The sequence below is a fragment of the Equus przewalskii genome, chromosome 10, assembly GCF_037783145.1.
Source record: "Equus przewalskii isolate Varuska chromosome 10, EquPr2, whole genome shotgun sequence".
Taxonomy (NCBI): domain Eukaryota; kingdom Metazoa; phylum Chordata; class Mammalia; order Perissodactyla; family Equidae; genus Equus; species Equus przewalskii.
The window spans coordinates 37,283,382-37,298,723 of NC_091840.1; the positions used below are offsets into that span (position 1 = coordinate 37,283,382).

Genomic DNA, 15,342 nt, shown 5'->3' on the forward strand with positions numbered 1-15,342 from the left:
TCCTTGTATTTTGCCATCCAGCTGATGCATTATATAGAACAGAAATTTCTTACCTTATGGTCAGCTGACGTCACATTTTCTGATTCCCTACTGCAACTATAAATTTATTTTTATTTTCACATTTATTCTATCATTTCAATGGGATTGGGGGATGCGAAACAGGTAAGTACAGATGCTCTGGGTCCCGGCCTATATTTTGACCCATTTATGATCTTTCCTGTTGCTCTCATTACTTCACTGTATTCTGTTGAATTCAGAAGCTCTGAGTTAACACCAACCCACAGAGCCCTGGAATATATGATTGAGTGGCAGCAACAGCAGCTTTTGGCTTCTCTATAGAGATTTCGTTTCAGATCCTTGGTGAAAATCTCAGAGTTGTTGGATTAAAACTGTGCTAGACCTAAGGGGACTATGCATGGTTTCACTGGGTTCTCTGGCTGGTCAAGTTGTTAGCTGGGAAGAATGAAATGGGAGCGTAGACCACCTGAGCAGTGTGGATGGCAGAGGGCCAAGTGTCTGCTAACCAAGGCTTTGGGTCATGACAATGGCAGCTGAACAGAAAGGAGGCGTGGAAACCGAGACTTCTGCTTCTGACCAAGCATCTGGTCACTCATAGAAGGTCTTTGTGGTCTTGAAGGGGACAATGGCATGTTATGTCTAGGTCAATTGCATATTACTCACATACTCTATTTTCACAGTTCCTCAAAACCAGCATGTCCTTTTTTGCTTCCTTACTTTCTGTGGTGCCTCTGCTAGAATTGCCCGCCCCCCCCTCAACTCTTCCCAGCAAAACTCATCCCATCCTGCAAGTTTTAATTTAGGTACCACCATAAAAACTTCCCTCACTATCCCAGCCAGAGCACCCAACTCCCTTTCTCTGGAATCCTGAAATAGACATTTATTGTCACTCAAACAGATAATTATTGAGTGGCTCCTTTATGTTATACATTGTGGTAGGAATTAGGAAAACCACGACAACAAAACAAACTAGATTCCTGACCTTCAAGAATATTTCAGTGTATAAAGACTGAAAATAAGAATAAAATGTGACATCTATGTGCAAGAATCATATCTAATTCCTCACTCAATCTCCAAATTATGTAACACTGTACTAAAATGATGAGGTTGTTTGTGTTGAGGGCAACCAGCCTGGGGCTCAGGCCTCCCCAGGCCCCAGTAAGGCTGCTCAAGGGCCAAAGAGATCAATATCTGAAGCACACCAGTTAGGAAGCTCTACTATAGATCAGGGCTTCTGAAACTTTAGCAGGCAGAAGAATTACCTGGAGGGCTTGTTAAAACACAGACTAGGGGGCTGGCCCGGTGGTGTAGTGGTTAAGCTTGCACACTCCACTTTGGCAGCCTGAGGTTTGCTGGTTCTGATCCTCAGCACAGACCTACACACCACTCATCAAGCCATGCTGTGGTGGCATCCCACATAGAAGAACTAGAAGGACTTACAACTAGGATATACAACCATGTACTGGGGCTGTGGGGAAAAGGAAAAATAGAGGCAGACTGGCAACAGATGTTAGCTCAGGGCCAATCTTCCTCACCAAAAAAAAGCATACCTTTAAAAAAAAAACAAAACAAAACAAAGAACACAGATTGCTGGATCCCACCCCAGAATTGCTAATTCAGTAGACCTGGGTGGAGCCAAAGAATCAGCATTTCTAAAAGTTCTCAGATAATGCTGATGCTGCAGGACTGAGTGCAAATTTGAAGAGGAACTCACTCGACTTTTTAACTTCAGCATTGTTTGCAACTTTTATAAAAAGCACATATTTCTTTAGTAACCAAAAAATAATTTCAAAGAATTGAAAAAAATGAATCTTCATTATCTTTTCAAGGACAAACAACAAAATGGGCCAATTCTTGACTTGTGTTATTTGATTATTTGATGATGAAGTTTATCAAAGCTGCTTAATTATAAAAGAAATATATAACTGGGAAAAGTTTAAACGTGGCTAAATAAGTCTGACAACCAATATTGAATTTTTAAAAGTAAAATTATTGGAAATTGTACAAAATAGCTAGAAAAAAATGTACTTAAAAGTTGTAAAAACAAACAAAACAAAACAAAAAAACTAGAGCTGCATAGAAATCAAGGCACAAAATATCAAATGGAAACACCCATATTTTTACTATTTCACTTTTAGAACCACATACAATATTTAGAAAGTAATATCGCTCATTCCCATTTCTCTTGGTGTGGGCCAGGGGCCTCAACTGAGGACTCAACCAGGCTGAGCTGGGGCAAAGGGCACGACCTACGTGGTTGAAGCCAGTGGGGCTGGGACTGAGGATACAGCTAGTGTAGCCAGAAGATTGTTACGTACAGGGGATGGAACGAAGAAACAAACATATTGAGGTTAAGAGGAGACAGGTTTCTCACTGCTAGGGTAGGGAAGGAAACATGGAGAAAGGCAAGACTAAAATAAACCCTGTGGTGTTGATTGGAATTGAAGGTATTGGTATAAACTTTTGGCTTTTCATATAGCTAGACAGATGATATAGAAATGGCTAGAAATGTATAAAATAGAAATAAATAGAAGTTTATACACACACTTATGCATATATGCTTCAGTGTATTTCCTAGTTCTATGCACTGAGAGCTCAGATCTGAAAGCAAGGCTCTTCCCATAGCAAGGAGCACCCAAAGCGCCCAGGCCTTGGTTTCTCAAAACCATTCACCACCAACAGGAATCAGGACTCAGAAGAGAACAGGCTGATTCCAGAGCTGGGGCAAAATACAAGATGAGCCTGGATCATCTTTTTGTGCCAAAAAAGAGAGGAAAAACCAAATCACCGCTATTAAAAGCTCCCCACAAAATATTCTCATATTCTCAAGTAGAATTCTACACCCGGCAAAAACATCAACCAAGAGTGAGGGATGAGTAATGACTTCTTCAGACAAGCAAAACCTCAGAAAGTTTATGTCCCACATGCTTTTTCTGTATTATCTAATTTTTAAAAATCAATGTATATGCGTTGCTTTGAAAAACATTTTTAACCCTTTTTAAATAGGCACCGCATATACAACCAGCGGGCAACAGGAGAACACTTAAGGTTATGTTGCTACCAAATTCCATTCATCCCATTATATTGCAATTTTCATTTACTTTTTTGAGTCCATCTTTAAGCTATGAGTCCTCTGAGATCAAGGTCATCTTCCTTCCCCAAGCCAAGCTCAGAACCTGGTATATGATACTGGGACAAAGAAGTGATGACCTATTCCTTTTCCTCCTGGGCACACAGATGATCTATATTTTCCATACTTTTATCATTAAGTTGGAGCCACGTAACTTCATTTTAGCCATGGAGTATGAGTGAAAGTAATTTATACAATTTCCAAAACTCATTCATAAAAATTTCCCCATCCTCCTCTGCCTCTCCCCCTTGGTAGCAAACATGGAGGCCTTGTGTTGACAGTGGTGGATCACCAAACAGAAGAAGCCTTGGTCCCTGAATGGGTGCATGAAATAGTGCTCCCCAACACATACACGCCCTCACCTCACTGCTGACTTATATTGGACTGTGATGTGAGCAAGAAATAAACCTTCATATAATTAATCCCCTGGGATTTGGGAGTTGTTTATTATGGCAATTAGCATATCCAGACAATTGTAGATAGGAACTCAATAATTGCTTGAAAAATAAAGGAATTTCCTGTAAGCCTCCTAGCAACCACTCGGCTGGTAGGCTAGTCTCCATAAAAACAAGGAAGTAAGCATTATTTCTTTCCAACTCATATTTTTCCCAGAAACATTTTGTTTCCTTAGATTGTTCCTAATGGCAATTGTTCTCGTTTGATTTGAGGAGTTTAAATAGCATTGTTATTGATGATAACAAATACAGAAAATTTCTAATAAATTACCATCTCGGTGCCTAAGTGTGCGAATTCAGCCATTTCCTGTGAGATAAACATATTTAGACCAGCTCAGTTTACTTATTCTTCCTTCTTCTAAAACATGTTTACAAATCACCTGCTATATGCTGGGCTCTGTGTAAATAGGCCAGGATAAGTAACAGATGTTCCCTTCCCTGATGAGTCCAGTCGAGGAGAGAAGATGTAAATAGTCTGCTAACCACAAGAGCAAGCAAAATAGGGCAAGTGCCCCCAAGAAAGCATGGTAAGACCACGAGGCTGAGAGTCTGCGGAGCTGGATCTGTCCTGCATCCAGATCATTTTGTGAACATGATTAGGTTACTGGCTCTTCCTGAGCCCCAGCGTCCTCCTCAGTAAATGGCCAGTTGAGACTAATCTAAGGATGGCAAACACATATCCTGCAAGCTGCGCCACGACAGAACCACACATCAGTCACAGCACGCCTGCTGAGGTGCGTGGCCATGGTCCCAAAACAGTTTCCAACACAGAGCTCCAGTCCACCACTAATCAATGAGACCTACTAGCCATCCCTGAACTAGGTATTTTCTAAGGTTCTCATCAAGCTTCTCTGTAACGAAAGTCAGAAACCAGGAGAAGGTCCCAAAGAGATCTACCACCCAAGCTCAGAAAGGGCTAAGACTAAAGGCTTGGTGAAGAAGCCAAGCCGGCCAGGACATTTTCAGACACCTCTGAGCTGGAGTTCCCATGTTTCTCCACGGCACAGTGGTTAAGAACAGACTTGGGAGCCAGCCTTCCTGAGTTTGAATCCTGATTCTACTTAGCCACCGTCAAATCTTGGGCAAGTTATTTATGATGTTCTCTGTGCCTCAGTTTCCTCAAAAGCTGATATAAAGATTAAATGGGCTAATATCTATAAAGCATTTGGGACACTGGCTAATCTGTACAGCAACCACTATATAATATTTGTTAAATAAATTATCTACTGAGCATCTTGGCATTTCCTCGCCCAGAGTACGGTGAGGTGGTAGGGATGAGGCTGGGAGCTGTAGGTTCTGCCTAAGTGTTTTAGTGAGGATTTCCTAGCCCCAATTAGTGAGACTTGATATGGGGAGCTCCAGACCTCATCCTGTTACCCCAAATCCCCTCTGATCTGCAGACAAACCGATTCTGAATCTCCAGCCCCCATACGGCCTTGTTCTGAGGCCTGGAACCGGAATTGGGCACAGGACACATCCCAGCCTTGAGATCTTTTGCTGCATCAGAGACAGTGACCTCAGCCCCTGTGCTCGTGGTCTGTGCCTAAGGAAGGGCTTATATCAAAGGGTTAAACTTATTCCCACCGGGAAAGGCAATTTCCTCCCTGAAATCTTGGCTCTCCATGCTTCTTCACTCCACCCTCAATAAATGTGCAGGATATGAAATTGCTGAGGCATCTGCTGCTTTCTACTTCCCTTTGAAATCTTAGTTCCTTTGTTTTAAAAAATACTTTGCCTCAATGATCATTTCTCAACACTTCCTCAGCCCAGGAGCTTCAGAAGCCCCTACCAGGCCAGCTCTCCTCCTGCAGCAGCTCCCTCCATGAGAGGATGAAGCTCTCCGTGGCTGCCATCTCCTTCCTCCTCCTCCTCCTCCTCACCGTCACCCTAGGGGCCAAGACTGAATCCTCCTTACGTAAGTGGAACGCCTTGTCTTCTTTCCAACATGGTCCCTGCAGGGAGCTAAGCAGGATCAAGGTTGCTGGGGACTTGAGGAGGAGGGGCTGTAGGAGGAGGTCTGGTGTCTTCTTAAACTGGTTTTCTCCTCACCCTCCCCAAGACCAGTCCCTCTTTCCTTCAAGGCCATGGAGTGAGGCCAGTACCTCTCCACTCCCTCAATTCATCTCTCTTTGCCATTAAGCAAAATAGTGGCCCACCCCATTTGGGGGCATTATCCCCAGGGAGACTGAGAAACAGTGTTTGGAGCCCCTCAAGGACATTTTGTCTATTTCCCTCCTGAGATTTGGGCCCAGCCTGCTTCCAAGGTCAGCCCTACCCTGTGAGCACAGCACTGCTTAGGTGTGGGCTGGGGGGAAACTCGACAGTGGGGCTCTTGCCTAGGCCACCATTTTTCAGCTTATTTCTTAAGTCAGCTTCTTTACAGACAACCAAAACTATTCCTCACCCTTCAATTTTACCTTGTTTCCTTTTCAAAAACTTAGGGGAAACATAGAAGTTTGTTGGAATAAAGCTAGTCTTAAGTTAATGGGAATCTGGACAGTTTGATTTGCCTCTCTGAAAAGTCGTTCCGCAGCTCAGAGGCATATGGTGGGAATTGGTCTTGGGGACCAGAGGATCCCTTCTTCCATTCTTCAGAGAGTGGGGATGCTGCCTGGAATGGTGCTGGATAACAGGACCAGGGCTCTCCCTTTCCACCCAAGAATCCAGCCACCCTCAGTGACTCCTGAGGCCATCGCGATGCACACTCATGTTTCTGTACAGGTTGGTCACATAACCATGCACACCCCCAATCACTCCATCCCATAACCATAGCACGTGCTTGTGTGTACAGGGCCCTTGGTCTGAAAGGTCCGTCCTGCTGCATCCATAATTCAAGCTGGGTGTGACTTTGCTGTCACCCTCTTACATCTTCTATAAGAGCCATGAAATTTCAGAATCAGAAAATAACTGAAAAATCATTTAATCCAGTGATGAAAAAATTTTTTTAGACCATGAAACCTTTTCTTCAAGCAAAACCTCACACAGAGGCCCAATATGTAAAGCAGAAAAAAGGGTAGAATGGGTCTTATACCCAAGACTCCACTCTCAAATGCATCAGTATGTCCAAGATAGTCCCTGAAGCCCCCCGAGCCTCACTCAGGAAGCTCCATATAAAAGCCACCAATCCAGCCCAGTGGCCTCATTGACAGATGAGGAAACTGAGAGGGGAATCCAGGGGTGAGAGCCACAAAGTCAGCTAAGGTGAGGTAGGATTAGAATCTGGGTATCCCGAGTCCCTGGCCATTGTCCTTGGGGCCTGGTATGGGCATCCTTCCTTCTTTGTAGGGCATGGGTAGAGTGGGGACACAGGCAGGATGGGGGCACTGGAAGAGGTCTGCATTCCCAAATGGCATGTGCGTCCCAACCCCTAGTGGGATTTCTTCCAAATATTCCTCTTTTTGGGAGCATCTCTGCAAGTCTGCCCCACAGGGATGGTGTGTACTCACTGAGAAGATCTGGGCTTTGCTGCTCTTCAATCCCAGAGTTGAAAGTCATCAGCCAGTCTTTCTAGGAGAGGTTGAAGGATGGGAAGGAGGGTGATAACTGATGAAGGAGGAGGAAAAGAAGGGCCAGAGGAATAGTATGGGGAGGGAGACAAGAGAACTGAGTTTCTTCACAGCCCTATCTTCGAATTCTGTGTAGCTCTCTCCTCCTTCCTTCCCTCTTCCACCCCCTAGGGTTACAGAAGCAGCCAGCAGGTATCACCTTTAACAGGGGGCCCAATCTCAGCTTCCTTTCATGCTTTCTTCCCAGGAGGACCTTACCACCCCGCGGAGTGCTGCTTCACCTACGTTACCCGTGCAATCCCACGTAACCGGATTACACGTTATTATGAGACCAGCAGCCAGTGCTCCAAGCCTGGAGTTGTGTAGGTGGCACCCACATACCACACCAGGGGAGAGAGAGCCAGAAGGGCCTGGGGGCGGGGGGCAGGAAGGACACAGAATGGGGACTCCTCAGGGTGCCTCTCAGGTGTGTTGATCCAGAGAGAGGTAGCCAAGGGGCAACCCGGGTGTTTTCTGGCCTGTCTGGGGCCTGTGAGGAGCCAGGAGGAAGCTAGCCCCATGGAAGGGGAGGTGTCAGGGGAGGGGAAGGGAAGACAGGAGGGAATTTCCTGGGCAGGGACATGGAGACTAGATGGATCTACAGGCCCTGAGGGGCTGAAGAGCATGTCTCAGAAAGGAGAGTGGCCCTGGGCTGCCTCTAACAAAGGAAGGAGAACCAGTCTAGGTTGGGTGAGAAATCTGTGAGGGAGGGAGGACGGGCTCTTGCTTCCAGGCTGCTGGACCCTTGGTTTGTAATCTTCCCTCTTGCTCCATAGCTTCATCACCAAAAAGGACCATTCCATCTGTGCTGACCCCAGGGATGACTGGGTCCAGGACTACATCAAGGAGCTGGAGGAGAGCTGAGTGACCGGAAGTAGTGGAGAAGGGCACAGCTCAGAATCTTAAAGAGAAGAATCCAAGGCCCCTCCCACTCCCAACTCTCAGCCCCAGCCACCTGCTGGGAGCTGCCCTGCCTTGAATTAAAGACCAGTCATGCCCTTCCCTGCCCTCATTCATTTCTACTGACTTTACTCATTGGCAGTAGACTGAGGACACTGGTGAACCCAGCCTGGCGTGGCACCCATAGCATCAAGCCTCACTCTCCAGAAGTTTGGCCAGAGCAAAAAAATGGTGCAAAAAATTTTTTGGTGCAAAAAAGTGGGTCAGGCCTGCAATGGAAATAGCGGGAAGCTGAGCAGAAAGGGAGAAAGACACTCAGTATAAATGCCACCTTTACACAAGAATAACCACATTAATAACAGATACCATTTCTTTTTTAGTGCCTCCTATGTTCCAAGCACTCTGCTAAGCAGTCTCTGTGTGTTATCTTATTTAAGCTTCACAAGCATAAAGCTAAGAAGTATCACCTGACTTTGCAGGTAAATCTTCATACAGGCTTCTCCATAGCAGTCAAACTCCATAGCCCTTTTTTCTGTGTGGCTCCCAAGGCCTTTGTTCCCTGCCATCTGGAATAGGAATAATTTATAGACATATTTTATCCAATTCTTCCCCCTCCACTTACATACATCAGGTTGTACCATATCGTTTTACTCATTATTGTGTCTCCTGCAAGGCCTAGCAAAAAGTCTGACCCACACCAGGTGCTCAGGAGATGGATGGATGGATGGCTGGATGGAATGAGACAGGAATCAAGAGGAAGCTTATCCTCCAAGAATAACACCTAGCTTCCCCTAAAGGCTCTCAGACCCATCTTCAGGGTTTAAGGAGGAGCTCTGCATGCTCAGAGTAAGAGCGTGCCCAGTGTAGTCACTATGGCCACCCTTCCCTGGCCTCCAGCCCTCCGTAGACAAGGGCCAAGAGGCGGCCTGCACACTAAAGGTATAACCAGGTTTCCTCAGACCTCCTCGCCTCCATAAACAGGGGTCAAGGGGGTACCCCACATACATACCTTCCCTACCCTCATAAAACCTACAGCTTCACCACCACTAACTACCTTGAACCCACAAGGACTAACTGCATTATGTTTTTCCTATTTATGAGCAGTCATGCCAAATAGCAAGCCCCATAAAGATCTTCATATTCCCTGTTCTGCCCCTGCCTCCTTGTACATTCATCTCCTGAAACACTCCCCCCATGCCTCTAAAGCTCACAGTCCGTCAATGGCAAACTCCCCTCTATCTTCCATCTCTCCTCTGAATACTGCCTTTGACTTGGAACAGGGTCCTGAGGCAGTCTGAAGAGAAAAGATGCCGAGGGGCAGGTCCAGCCTCAGCCAAAGCCAGAGGACAGAAGCTGGAATGCTGGGACACAGAAGCAGATTGTTGGGCGCGTGGTGTTGGAGCGCCCTTGTGGTCATGATTGGCCATGGTGGCAGGTTGGATAAGCCCAGACTGAGGGCACATGGGAGAGTTCAGTCAACTAGAACTGAAACTGGTTCAGAGTCCAAGGTCCAAAGAGATAAATGAGAACATCAACAAATAAGCCAAACACCCCAGCAACAGATGGGGACCCAAGGATCAGGCACATTGCTTTTTGGAGTATTAGTAGCATAACACATGACATGAGTGTGAGCTCAATCATTGGGTCATTGGACTGGGAATGGGGGACATCCTTTGCACAGGCCACTAAACCCTACCTTTGCCTCAGTCTATGTTCTCTCTAATTCTACTTTATGTTCACCCTCCCAAAGACTAGTCACTTAGGGAAATGGGTGGTTCAACCCTCCCTCCCCTTCCCCTACATAGAGATGGTGACCGGTAACGTGGTGAAAGCACACTGATCTGGTTTTCAGTACTGCCTGTCTGTCTCCTACCCATGTGAGCTTGGACAATTTATTTATCTCTAAATCTCAGTGGCCTCACTTGTAAAACAGGAGAAATAATCTCTACCTCACTACTGTGAGGATTAAGCAAAATAGGGCATGCAAGGTGGCTGACACATGGCACACATTCACCACGCATTCCCTTTCTCAAGCTCTTTCCTTCACATGAATTCAAATCTTACTGAGTTCAACTCTGTGCCAGGCCCCACCCTCCAATGCCCTCCTTTTCAGCAAACACTGAGGGAGGAGATTATTCCTCTTCCTCCACCACCTCCAAAGTGGTCAGAGTCCAGAGAGCTGCGAGGTCAGAGAGTGGACAACCAGCAGCAAGGACATCTCCACTCAGCCCTCCCCTGAAGCTGAACTGTGCCACTGAGAGGATGAAGGTCTCCATGGCTGCCTTCTTTCTCCTCATCCTCATCCTCACCACTACTTCTGCTTTAGGCAGCCAGCCAAGTGAGTCCACCAGTCCCCGTAGGGCAGCAATGAGAAAGGGGAACGGGGCAGCTGGCAGTGAAGTGAGGCCAAGAGCACTATCAGGTCTCCGGCCTCAGTCCCACAGCCTCTCTCCTCCTGCATGCACAGGTGGTGTCTTCAAACTCTCCCCTTTGTAAGTAGAGCTGGGCTGTGGTCCAGATCCTTCTGGGCTTGGGCAGTTCGAAGAAGCTGGGTCAAGGTTTTGTCAGGAGTCCCAAGGATGGAGAGCAGGAATGATCATTTAGGAGGCGGAGCCAAGGAAGTAAGAGAAGAGACAATAATAAACATATGCAATGAGGAGGAAGGCAAGGTAAGTGGATATGAGAAGAGCTGTAGATGCTTTGGGAGAGCAGGACAAAGGTAATAGGGGAGGCAGGCTGAAATGATGTTTGAGGCTAAGCCCAGGAATGGAGACTCTGAGCCAAGACACTTCTTCCTCACAGTGTCTGGCATAGATGGCAGGGATATCGTGGCAGCCAAAAGAAGTCCCAGTGGGATGCCCAAGTGTGCCGTTAGGGGATTTCATGGCCCCCATATCTATCTCCCAGCCTAGATCTAAAAGTCTGTAGAAAAGAGGAGAGGGGTTGAAAGGTTTTGGAGCTTTTCAATGGGATGCTTGGAACCTATGGAGAATGGAATTTGTTTGCCCACTCTACCCCTGCCTCTACCAGCATTTATCAGGACCATGACAGGGAAGGGACCAAGACACTCAGGCCTTCCACATACCTGCCTTGAGCTTCCTCAGCCCTTCTTTTCTCCCTAAGGCTACCCTTGGCATGAAGTTTGGCTGGACTCTGCCTGTATAAACACAGGGGAGCAAGGGTCATGCACACCATGTAATCTGCCCATATACTCTCAGGATACCCCTGGTCTTTGTAAACTTCGCCTTGAGAACCAGAGTCATGAACATCACTGTGTGCAGAGGTGCATCTGGTGGGCATGAGGGGGCAACAATGCCCTTCAGGAAGGTCAAGCAGGCCAGTGCAATGGATTCAGTCTTCAAGAAAAAGAAAATGGCTCACCCAAAGCATGGATCAGCCAATGTGCTCTTGAGCTTTGCCACCAGCTGTAAGCAAGGGATCAGGCCACAAAGGGATTGGCATTCTGTAGGTTTGGGGGCTGGGGAAGGTCTCTGCCTGCCCTCCTGTGTGATATCCGCAACTAATGAGTAGTCAGGGAAGCTCAAGGGAAACAGCACTAACAACCAACCAAATCCAGCATCCCAAGAGCATCAAAGAGAGGGGAAAACAAGCCATTTCCAGGCCAGAAGAATGGCCATTACTACCATTTGCTCTCAATTATAACAAGCACTGACTGAGGCTTTCCGTGCGCCGGGGTCTGACTTAAGGACTTTACAAGCTTTCTCTCAATTAATCCTCACCACTAACCTAAGACATAAGTATCTTTTTACCCTCATTTAATGAATGAACACCTAGAAAGACTAAGAAATTTGCCCACAATTCAAGTCATTTAGTCAAGACTCTAGCCCAAGATGTCTGACCCTGAAGCCTAAATAGAACACTTCTCCTCCTGCCCTCACTTCTCTGGCTCATTGCTCCATCTCACCCACCTCCCTGACCTCAGCCTGTTTAACGCCTCGCCTCTCGGATAGAATCCAGACTCCCCACCAGAGCTCAGAAGGTGTGGTGGCCCGCCCCTCTCTCTTCAGTATCATCTCTCCCTACTTCTTCCTTCTCACATTGCATTCCAGCCATCTGAACCTGCTCAGCACTCCCCAGACACACTGAGCTTCCCCCACCTTCAGGCCTTCATATATTTCTTTCTTCTAGACCCTACAAGCCCTTTGTCTGTCTTAGTCCAACTCATCCTTTGAGAATCAACTCGGGCACCACCTGCTTTGGGCCTTGTTCCTCAACACTCAGGCTGGGTTAGGTGCCCCTCATTCTGCTCCCATAGTACCTGTGTCCAATTCTATTCCACTCCTGACCACATTCTGTTGTAGTACTTATCTTTCCACTTTCCCATTTTACCCTGACTGGTCTGTAAGGTATTCAAGAGTGGCGACTGTGTCTTCCTCATGTTTTGACCCCCATAGAACCTGGCATATAATATGAGCTCAATACATGTTTGCCAAATCAAGTCCTGGTTCATCAGCAGGTGTGAATAACCCAGTCATTTGTACTTAATGAAACTCAGTTCAGAGGCTGAAGTTTCTCCATGTATGTCCCCCAGAGGGGTTCATCTGTTTCACTTTCTCTACCACCCATCAAGCTATCATCAGTCCCTTCTAACAGATGGTTTTGCCATCAAAAGCAGAATGCAATAGATGGGAGATGGAAGTGGGCAGCCGTGGGCTCCCTCTCTGCCTCCTTGACTCAGCTTTCCGTGTGATTCCCTCAGGAATTCCTGAGTCGGTGAACTCTTCACCCACCTGCTGCCTGAAGTATCATGAGAAAGTATTGCCAAGGAAACTGGTGCTGGGATACAGAAGGGCCCTCAACTGTTACCTGCCAGCAATCATGTAAGCACTTCCCTGCAGATATTTCTGTGGAGAGGGAAGGGGAAGCCAGGGCTGGAGTGGGATGCACAGAAGCAAGTCTCCATGCTAGAAGCAGGGGAGTAGGGTTAAGGGCTTGGGTTGAATCTCACAGGACTGGCCTGGCTTTAATTCTCATTTTGCCACTTATAGCTATGTGGCCCAATAAATGGCAGCCATAATGAAACCCAAGCCCGAGGGTCTAGGCTGCTTGGGGAAGGGGCCCGAAAGAAGGGATGATGAGGTCTAGAGGCCAGAGAGGGAGGCCTTCTGAGGAGATCCAGATGGGGGCGGCCTAGGGAGGCAGTAAAGAGCATGAGGTAAGCCCCATGTGAGCTAGAAGTGGCAAGTATGGACTGGACCACCATCCTACTCCACAGCCCATGACAGTCTAACTCTGCCTCCACAGCTTCATCACCAAAAAGAAGCGAGAGATCTGCGCCAACCCCAAGAACAAATGGGTCCAAGAGTACATCGAGGACCCCAACCTACGTTTGCTACCCTCCAGGAACTCGGGCCGGGTTAAAACTATTAGATCCTAGAAAGGCCAACCCCAGCTCCTCAACTCTGCATCATGATCAGGCCTGGGGTGGGGGTGGGGGGGCAAGGTTTGGGAAAGAAAGGTGTAACCATGTGAACACGCGAGCAACCTTGTGGTCTGAATGACTAGAGTCTCATTCAGAGGAGGCCTGTGATCCAAAAAGTAATCAAAAGTATTTTGAAAATTCTTTCAGTCTCTAGAAAAAATGCCAAAGGTGAGGGAAGTGGGCAGTGATACACTCTTAATACACAGAAAAACATCTTTCATATTCTTGTCCTTGCTCTGCTTTCAGTTCCTCACCTCACACCAATACACCAGCCATTCTAAAGAATTGTGTCCAGCTTCCAACCAGCCAGACCATTTTTAGCCTCTGACTCACTACGAGCCCCACAGAAATCTTGACATTTCCTGTCCATCATTATCCCTTTTCTAGATCTCTTTTTTCTTCTATTATTCTTTTCTTTTAAAACATAACTTTTTCTTAATAGGCCTGAGTGGGAATAGTCATAAGCTAATGATTTTTGTCCCTGTTGCCGAGGCTTTGCTGGATCCCCCATCGCTACTTGGTCTTCCCCCGGGTGCCATGGATACAGAGAGTGCCAAAACAAAAGAAGAAGTGTGACCCTAGCTCCCACACTAAGCTTTGCAGGGCAGGAAAAGGGCATTAGACCAGGCTGGGGGTAAAAATCTTGGTCCAAAACTCAACCATCCGATAAATAAAATTTCCTTTATTGCCAACTTGATTCCTGGCTTCCTTGTCTCCTTTCTGCTAGGGTGGAAAAAACTTAATCTCAGTTGTTTCAGGGGCTTCTCCACATTCCCCTGAAAATTTTGTCAGCATTGGGGGCTGGAGAGTTTAGGTGGCACCAAGGCCAGACACATATACTCAATCTCCCCTTCTTACTACCCCTGTCTCCAGCTCAACAGCAGGGAACTGACTCAAACAAAATTCAACGTTCCCCCAAAATGTTGTTGTGAAGGTAAGACAAAATCAGGCAATTAAAGCTATATAATCAAGAGAAACAAATAAATTTGCTGAAGTGATCATTCTGAAAACTGGCCATTCCATGGCTTGCATTCTGGTAAACTGACTCATAACTGCTCCCAGTGGCCCCCAGTGGTAATACGTGCATAAGCTGGCATCCCCACCTCAACTGAAGCTGATCTACTGGATGGACACTTGACCCCAGCTGGCCAGTCAGACTCTCAGAGAGATGAGATTTAGACCAGAGAGACACATACCAGTTGCTGTTAAAGCAGCATCCCAAGGGAAGAGGCCTATGAACTCTTGCACTGTAGTCCCTGGAGCTGCCCCGCTTCCTGTCCTCATTCCAGGCTTGGAGGTTTAGCTAGTCCTTCAGTTCCATGAGATGCTCCAACATTCTTCCCATGATTCCTTTCAGTTTTTTGTTTTTTTAATTCCCGAGGTAGCATGGTGTCATTTAGCGCCTTTGGAATAACTTTTTGTTGGTTTGGGCAGTTCTGGTTTGTGTGTGCATACCATTTTTCTTTTTTTTTGAGGAAGATTAGCCCTGAGCTAACTGCTGCCAATCCTCCTCTTTTTGCTGAGGAAGATGGGCCCTGAGCTTACATCTGTGCCCATCTTCCTCTGCTTTATATGTTGGACGCCTACCACAGCATGGCTTGCCAAGCAGTGCCACGTCCACACCTGGGATCTGAACCGGCGAATGCTCCAGGCTGCCGAAGCGGAATGTGTGCACTTAACCACTGTGCCACCAGGCCGGCCCCCATTTTTTTCATTTTTAAGTGTACAATTCAGTGGCATTAAGTACATTCACACTGTTGCACACCATCACCACTATCCACCTCCAGAACTTTTTCATCATCCAAAAGTGAAACTCTGTACCCATTAAACAGTAACTTCCCATTCCCCACT

At 46.7% G+C, this 15,342-nt stretch overlaps 2 protein-coding genes across 3 annotated transcripts; both read left to right on the plus strand.

The window, feature by feature from the left end:
* The first annotated feature begins 5,230 nt into the window (after window positions 1–5,230).
* LOC103554510 (C-C motif chemokine 14) lies at window positions 5,231–8,150 on the plus strand. Its single transcript, XM_008525592.2, has 3 exons — window positions 5,231–5,518; window positions 7,357–7,471; window positions 7,925–8,150. Exons 1-3 carry the CDS (start codon window positions 5,434–5,436, stop codon window positions 8,010–8,012), a joined length of 288 nt encoding a protein of 95 aa, XP_008523814.1. The 5' UTR covers window positions 5,231–5,433; the 3' UTR covers window positions 8,013–8,150.
* Window positions 8,151–8,428: 278 nt separating this feature from the next.
* CCL16 (C-C motif chemokine ligand 16) lies at window positions 8,429–14,188 on the plus strand. 2 transcript variants are annotated; one of them, XM_008525590.2, is made up of 4 exons: window positions 8,429–8,527; window positions 9,329–10,386; window positions 12,769–12,889; window positions 13,314–14,188. In XM_008525590.2, exons 2-4 carry the CDS (start codon window positions 10,146–10,148, stop codon window positions 13,444–13,446), a joined length of 495 nt encoding a protein of 164 aa, XP_008523812.1. In that variant the 5' UTR covers window positions 8,429–8,527; window positions 9,329–10,145; the 3' UTR covers window positions 13,447–14,188. The 2 variants fall into 2 exon arrangements, with proteins under 2 accessions (XP_008523812.1, XP_070418572.1); XM_070562471.1 differs by lacking the exon at window positions 8,429–8,527 and having other exon boundaries at window positions 10,170–10,386.
* Window positions 14,189–15,342: the final 1,154 nt, after the last annotated feature.

What these genes read in the sequence shown, in the direction of transcription:
- LOC103554510 (XM_008525592.2), top strand. Translation starts at nt 5,434, where the DNA reads ATGAAGCTCTCCGTGGCTGCCATCTCCTTCCTCCTCCTCCTCCTCCTC. An exon ending in CAAGACTGAATCCTCCTTAC is followed by an intron (nt 5,519 to 7,356) that starts GTAAGTGGAACG and finishes CTTTCTTCCCAG; the next exon opens with GAGGACCTTACCACCCCGCG. An exon ending in TGCTCCAAGCCTGGAGTTGT is followed by an intron (nt 7,472 to 7,924) that starts GTAGGTGGCACC and finishes CTTGCTCCATAG; the next exon opens with CTTCATCACCAAAAAGGACC.
- CCL16 (XM_008525590.2), top strand. Translation starts at nt 10,146, where the DNA reads ATGCCCTCCTTTTCAGCAAACACTGAGGGAGGAGATTATTCCTCTTCC. An exon ending in TGCTTTAGGCAGCCAGCCAA is followed by an intron (nt 10,387 to 12,768) that starts GTGAGTCCACCA and finishes TGATTCCCTCAG; the next exon opens with GAATTCCTGAGTCGGTGAAC. An exon ending in TGTTACCTGCCAGCAATCAT is followed by an intron (nt 12,890 to 13,313) that starts GTAAGCACTTCC and finishes CTGCCTCCACAG; the next exon opens with CTTCATCACCAAAAAGAAGC.